The sequence below is a fragment of the Cebidichthys violaceus genome, unplaced genomic scaffold (assembly GCF_023349555.1).
Source record: "Cebidichthys violaceus isolate CVI_PGR_0920_01 unplaced genomic scaffold, fCebVio1.0.p SCAF_7, whole genome shotgun sequence".
In the NCBI taxonomy this organism is placed as follows: Eukaryota; Metazoa; Chordata; class Actinopteri; order Perciformes; family Stichaeidae; genus Cebidichthys; species Cebidichthys violaceus.
Genome location: NW_027176927.1, coordinates 10914861 through 10922447, shown reverse-complemented (window position 1 = coordinate 10922447; position 7587 = coordinate 10914861). Strand labels below are relative to the sequence as shown.

General features: G+C 43.2%; 1 protein-coding gene across 6 annotated transcripts in view; it reads right to left on the bottom strand.

Annotated features, from left to right (window-relative positions):
* Nucleotides 1–1149: 1149 nt before the first annotated feature.
* The window catches only part of trak1a (trafficking protein, kinesin binding 1a), a 34433-nt gene continuing 27995 nt past the window's right edge, over nt 1150–7587 (bottom strand). For 5 of the 6 annotated variants that reach the window (XM_068736341.1, XM_068736338.1, XM_068736339.1 and 2 more), the window contains 2 exons: nt 6751–6853; nt 1150–5114 (listed from right to left, as the gene is read on the bottom strand). In XM_068736341.1, the coding sequence (XP_068592442.1) occupies nt 4058–5114; nt 6751–6853 (1160 nt within the window). In that variant the 3' untranslated portion in view covers nt 1150–4057. Of the gene's footprint in view, nt 5115–6167; nt 6277–6750; nt 6854–7587 lie in introns of all 6 variants that reach the window. The other variant, XM_068736342.1, reaches the window with a different exon arrangement.

Genomic DNA, 7587 nt, shown 5'->3' with positions numbered 1-7587 from the left:
ACCATTTCAAAAGCATCCAGTGCTGCCTCTATCCATCTGTCCCCTCTCTTCATTTTCCATCCCTCTATTCAGACAGGGAGTGGACTGTCTGAGTGGCTCTCTGTCATCTCTATCCCTCTGCTTTTACAACTTATGGTTCGGAATTAGTTTATCAAAGAAGAAGAAATGATGATCGCTGTTTTTTTTTTTTAACAGGCTTTTAACTGACTGAACACAAATGTTCAGTCAGATTTTCTGTCTCCATCTGGTTCACCAAAACGATAACATACGCACAAATATGTCAATATCAATCTGCAAAACAATAACCGACTTCTGTTGCAACACCAGCATTAGTTTGTAAGTGAAGAGAAAGAGAGTGGTACCCTGTAGGACAGATGGGGTGGAGGAGAAGCCTCAGAGAAAGACCTGCTAAGCTTCATTGTGAGACAAATGGGTTTGCTAGACCAACATTGGTTGCATTTCTTAATCTTTCAAAGCTGCCTCGCTTTACTTTTCCTGGCTTAGAGTTGGCCGTGGTTCGTGTTTACACCAGCTGTCAGTGCTGCTCTCTGAGACACACCGCCTCCCTGTGGAATAAAGCTGGAACTGAAAGCACTAGAGCCGCAAATGTTGAAAGTAAAAGGGCTCCGTGAGTGATGACTGCCTGCACTGACCCAGTAGGTTGTTATGATGGGTTCAGTCTGAATGCACACAGGTGTGGTACCACCTTGTACTTAAGGCACACATTAGCAGGCAGATATATCACAGAGCAAACAACACTTTTAGCTTTTAATTATTGTTGATGTGTTTATAGGACCTTAGTGTTATTTGCAGACAAGTCTATGAAGCAGTGCCAGTGGACCAGTGTGCCTTTTAAGCTGTGACGTTTTTCACTCCGATAGCTGTTTCTGCTTATTTCTACCAAATAAGCAGTAAGTGTTGTAAGAGGCAAAGGTGTGCAATGGTCATATCGAAGTGTAGGGTTTCAGCAATGGCTTTACTGCACTGCATATTTGAATGCGGGCTCTACCAGGGAGCCAGTGCTGTGAATGGAGAAGTAGAGAACTTATATCTCTGGTTCAAAATCGTTGAGCCAGAGATATAAGATCGGCTAAACATTCACATGACATTAAATGACCACAGTATTCCATGCTGAATGAGGCAAACAAGTCGTTCTTAATGTCTTCATATTTATTGACGGTGCGGTCGGTTCTGTAGAATAGAACACTTCAGTCCCTGAACAGAAATGTTTCTTTCCCTCTTTACTGAAAATAAACAACTTAATTCCCTGTATTTTTGTTCTGTTACAGTTCATCTTTAAAAAAAAAAAAAAAGTTTGCATGACTATATGTGTTGCATACATTTACAATGTAATAACAGTTCCCCCTTTGAGGTTAACACAAACGGAAAATAAATCAACATACTGTACACATGTATATGGCCCTACAGCAGGATTACTGTTTGTAATAACTTACATTCAGATGATTCAGTTTGACACACAGAAAAGCAAGCACAAACACACAACTCCTTCTCATTTCAGTCTTAGCACTTGGTATAATTTTTAAGCACTATAAATTGTTTCTTACCCCAAATGTGCAACTGTTATGAGCAGCATCGATGTACTGTTAGCGTGTACGTCTAACTGTACCCTTTGGAAATGTCTGTGTAACTACTAGCGCCGGAGAAATGTTTATCATTTAACAATAACATAAACTGTCCAATGAAATATGATTAAAAATGTCAGTGCCACTGTTAAAGACATAAATACAATCTGCAAAGGTCCCTTCACTCAAACATGTATAATGGACATTCAGTTGTATGTGTGCTTCTAATAACCCAAATACTTAATAAATATAGTTAATGATTATTAATCTCCCACTCAATATCATGAACTAGTTCAATCCCTTAATCATTAAGGACTTCAACAGATCCCTGCCGGCATCAGAGCCGGCCATTTTGTCCATTCATTCACTGTCAGTCGGACAAGCAGTCACCCAGTCCCAGTGTCCCACTTCAGACTTTAACGGACACCTACATGATCAGCATGAGGGTGCAAGGGATCGATCTTAATAGGTCATATTTCAAATATGGTTACTGATGCTCTCTTTTCAAATATAGCCTAGTAACATTGACAGAACGTTTGCTCGATGCCTGGGGGGTTCCCGAGGGTGGACGCTGGAACTGGGTCAGTGATACCAAAAACTTTCCTTCAGCAACAAAATTGTGATAAAAGCTCAGTCTCTCACTCTTAAAGCCAACATTTGGATATTTCAAGTTACTCCTTTTTACAGTTACATTCATAAACATACACATTTTCATCATGATTAATATTGCTTCCCCCCACCCACAAGCTTGTTTGATTTTGACAACATAAATGATATGCGGTCAGTATGTATGCGATGCATGTGATCCAGGTTTACACAGGCCATATGGAGAAAAGGGGAATCTGTCAAAACAAGTTTAGTGTTTTGTGCCGGTCGGGCATCTTGTTGTCTGTAGTCACAGTGTTTTAACGGGTGTCTGTGTAGCTGGACCTGTTCTGTATCACCGTTCATATGCTACATGTCCCTGTGGATTATAAATGATTCACCCAAACTCCTTAGGACACAAATGAGAATGTGTGGGGACCCTCAGCAGGTTCAAATGCAAATACATTAATCTGCACAGTTTTTCTCATGCACTCTCTCTACTGCATTCAAATGATTAACTAATCAAATAATACAAACCCATACTCCAATGAGATACAGTATGTTGGCTGTTAATAGGCACATAGGAACAGTGAGTCACAGTGAGATCGCACATTAAAGTCCCAATCTGGATTCTAATACATGTTACATGCAGAGAGGAAAGAAAAAAAGAAAAAAGAAATACCGGTAGAAAATAATCTCTAGGGCCAATGCTACTGTATGTGACAATTCTATTTAACTCCAGTGCAATTAAGGACTTAAACATACCACAGTGGCCCGAATATAAGGTGACAATATTTTGCACTTTGAAATTAAAAAGGTAGAAAAATGAACCATGTTTGAATGTGTTGCCACATTTAAATAAAAATACAGTGCAGTATAAAAAAAATCAACAATAAAAGCCGACCCTTACATTTAGGCTCTGGTAATACACTAGCAGCCCTCTTAACTATGACTGTATCTCTCTTCTGTTGTCTTCCTGGTTGGCTTTGACATTAGTCTCTTCGTCCTTAGTCTCAGCTCCAACACTGAGCCGACATGACGCATAAAATAGTCACTTTGTTCACTCTGACAAAGTTTTTACAAGTGTCAAATATTTAAAGGGGTGTAGGATTTAGTGCCATCTGGCGGTGAGGTTGTAGATTGAATATTATATTCCACTTCTGTGAATAGATTCAACTAAATCCTGCACCCTGGTCCTTTAATTAAAAAGCCCTTTTTTTGCTGTCAACCTGTTTTATAGATGTGTTGGTTATGATGGTCTTTATTGGAGGAGAGGCTTTTTGTGTTGCAGTGCCATGGCAGAAACTTGCTAGGAAAGCGACATGACAAGGCGACAAACAACCTTTGTCTGAAGAAACAAACTGTCACCTTAAATCATTTGTGCCCGCACAGCACATTAAATGCATGTATTGTTTTTTAAAGTGCATCATTCAGGTTGAGAAGGAAAATGAGACCGAAAAAGTGTCGTGGGAAAGCTCTGCAGTACTTCCACCAGATTGGGCCTTTAATATTAAACTATGTATGACACAGAATATTGTATATGCAATACACAATTACAATGGGCACAGAGGAAGGCAACATACTCCATCATCATTAGTTTGGTCTGACAGCATATGAGTATAAAACAGTAACAATGTCAACCACTACTGGGGTCTGGACTGGTTAGGAGAGCCAACTTAGTTCAGTTGAGTCTGTAGGTGGACTGCACTGCTGTTCATCACTCTAGCCGTTCGGTCTGTGGATAGCTGAAGGACGTCTATATAGTCATGAGGGTATTTGGTTTTGAAAACATTTCTATGTGTGCACATGTGTAATGCCGTACGTGTATGGTACTGTAAAACGTGAGTGCAGTGTGTTGTAATATGAGCTAATACACTGGATATCTCCCGTTATGTCCCAGTTTCATCATCGCTGTGTTGGTCGTTGCTTGTTAAATGCCACAGTCCGTCGTTTGGCCGGGTGTGTCTCTGTTTTAACTGTGGTGTGACCGTTTCCAGTTCACGTAGTGTCTGTGGTATGCGTATGGCCAGTGTGTGATTTGATTGCACTTTGTCTATTTCCTGTGTGTGCACTGTGTGTTGGCTATGTGGGGTTTGCATCGTATGCGGTATGACTATCTCTGTGTTGGGGGGGCCTCCCGGGTCTTTCATAGCCATACTGGCCCCAACCATGGCAGGATAGCTTCGATTCCTCCTGAGCCCTGCATTCAAACCTGGAAGCCCCCCACCCAATGCACTGTTTCCCAGTCCGGAAGTGCCAAAGGGGGCCAAGAGAGTACTCCCAGATGAAACGGAACCGGCACGAGAGGAGAGGGTGCGGAAGCGTTTCAGTTTGTCCACAAGCCGCAGGTTCAGCTTCTCCGTTTGGCCGTCGTCATCCATTTGCTCCCTCTCCGCCTCCCCGAGCACTTCCCTCAGAATAGTTCGAGCTGGCTTAGAGGCGAGGAAGGTGTCATAGAATGGCGGGTCATCAGCAGAAGGGCTGAACTGAAAAACTGGGCGGTTGGTGGTAGAAGAGGCCGATTTGGAACGAGGGGAGTTCGGGGGGGTGGAGGGCTGGAGGAGGAGGAGGGTGTCTGGGCGTTTCACCGATCGCCTGTGCTCAGTCTCCTCCGGTAAGCCGACGCTCCTCTGCGCCTGCGCTCCTCCCACGGGTGTCGAAGCTCCGCTGGCATCCAACCCTCGGTCCCAGCTGCGAGGATCGTACACCGAGGCAGAAATTCCATGCTCCAGCAGGAGGCGCACCAGGCCCAGGGAAGTACTGGTGGTCTTGGTGGAGTCCCTGAGGTTGGTGGAGGACTCTGCCAGGGAGAGGGAGAGGGAGAGACGGCGCGGGGTGCAGCAGGGGGTGTATGACGGTGTGGGCGGGGAAGAGAAGGGAACAGGAGAGCAGGCGGGGGTGGGGGTGCCGATGCAAGCGCTGCTCTGGCAAGAGGCTAGAGCTGAGCTGGAGATGGAAGAGTGAGGGGAGGAGAAGCGGGGTGAGAGAGAGGGAGGAAGTAGCGGAAGAACAGGGGGCATTGGGTGTGAATGAAGCAGGAGACACAGAAATGAGTAGACATGAGTTATTAAGTCCTCTTTCTTGGCTTTTAGTGACAATTAAGACTATTTATGGACACAACCTTAAACATAGCCATGCAGGAATCAAACCTTTCTCCTATTTGGGCCATTTTGGCCTCATCCAAGTCTCCATAAAATCACTTAGTTATTTAAAATATGTTATTTGTCATCGACCATGGGGCAAATTTGGTGATAAATAACATTTCTTAAATGACAACCACATTCAGGAGCATCAAGGCTTACAGACACATTTACAAACAGACTATTTACCACACAGTAAGTCAAATATAAGAGCGCATTAATGCAAAAAAGAGTCGGGTGCAGTCACGTGACCTTTATCTGGTTTTTGGGTCACGTGGTCATATACATGGAGGATATCTTGACCCCTCTCTTGATTCAAAGCAGACCTCTGGTGCCTGATGCCAATCATCTTCCCCCACCCAGTGCTGTGAACAGTTGTGGGTCCGGTGTTCAGACGGCTGCTGTTATCTGCTTCAGGGGTGAGTTAAGTCTCTGGTCCTGGGTCCTCACCCACAGTGGGTCCTGTGTTTTGGGTGCACCAGCAGAGGTCTTAAAGTGTAGTATAGCTTGTTGTAGATGCTAAACCTCTGACATTGGATTGACAGGGGCCAGCTTTGAATTCAGAAAGGGGTTACAATATCCACCCACGTACATCTTGTTAGGACCAGATTCACATGATCACCATGCTAGATGTCAAATTAGATCAGATGATTTTCACCATACATGACAAGAATGAGCATCTATGCTGACATCTTGACAGAGTTAGATTTGATCAGTGATTGGAGTCATAGCACTGTGTCAGAAGCTCGATTGTTAGATAGGGACACGTTTAATGTGATGCCACTATTTGGGGATTTGGGGCAGATTGCTGATGTTATTCTGGTTCACACACACAATCTTTAGGAATGCACTCCCATACATTGCCTCACCCATGTGCACCCCCCAGTGGATGCACTCAATGGGTCTGCTCTACTCCGGCCATGACAACCACATGATACAACTCCACTTCATCTTCCTCATCACATGACCTGCCAAGGCCAATCAGACGGCAGGGACACAGAGAGCATGAAGTCAGCCAGGTGCTCTGGCATCAAAGTAGCCCTGCCTCAAAATCTATTGGAGGGGAACAAGAGGCGGATTTGCTCCTTGGCTGAGAAGCGGCTTGATTTACAGACCAGAGGGGATTTTGTTGAAGTCGCACTATCAGTCGTTAGCTGTTACGACAGTAAGTCATCATTCATTTTCTATGTAAAGGCTTCCAACGTTTACAGTGGATATAGCAGCAGCTCTCTCTCCTTAATGTGCCATTTGGAAAAAACGTATATGCAAAAATAGAATACAGGTAGGAAAATTACATCATGTGTTCATGATGGCAAATTGTTCATAATAATAGAACACTAAACTCAATTGTACAAACCATAGACTGGGCAATATTGCAGACATTTTAAAGCTGAATACAGTACAACAGTAATAAAAAGTACTCTGGTAATGAAGATGTTTACCTTGGGGACACAGAGGTCAGCTGGTCAGAAGGGTGGAGAATCCTGCAGGTGGTGAAGGTGTATGTGGAGCTGGTGTTGGACATACACTTGCCTGGGAAATGAACTAAAGGAGAGGAGAATAGAACAGAGGCGAAGGCTGTTAGTCCTGAGACAAGAGGCACCACGCAACGCTGCAGAAGCACTGTACACAAAGTGGAGAAAGAAAAGAGACCAGAATTACAGTGTAAGCCCCAAGCAAAAGCACCAGCATACATTAGCTCCCTAATTTCTAAGACAGTGAAGTGATGATGGGGGTGTGCACTGTGGGAGCACAGAGTGAGGCATTTTAACATTTATTATATTTGAATGCTCACAATGACTGTAACCCTCCTGTTCATACTGGCCATTACAAGGAGGAATTTCATACTTAACAGACTTTAACTTTGGAAGATATTAACTTGAATTTACAAACTCCTACTGCGGAAGCTTTAACTTAATGTCTGATCAACTTTGAACTGTATTTTTTCAAGAAATAAGGGTATCACTACTTGCCCAAGGTAAAAATTGCATATTTCTATTGTCTATGCATCTGGCATGACTTCCTATTTAATTTGTATTGTACTGAGTAAATAGATGGGAGGATGATTAATAAGCAATAACATACTGAAGAAATACAGATGCAGTAAAGTAAAAAGTCAACCACAGTTAGATAGAATAGCAGGGCAGTGAAACTGAAGGTTGCTGTCAGTACTATTCTATTTTAAATACACCGACACCATTCAGCTATTGCCTTGTTATTTCTTCACTAAATATTGTGGGTAAGATAAGGTCAGACCTAAAAGGGGTCTTTAATTATAA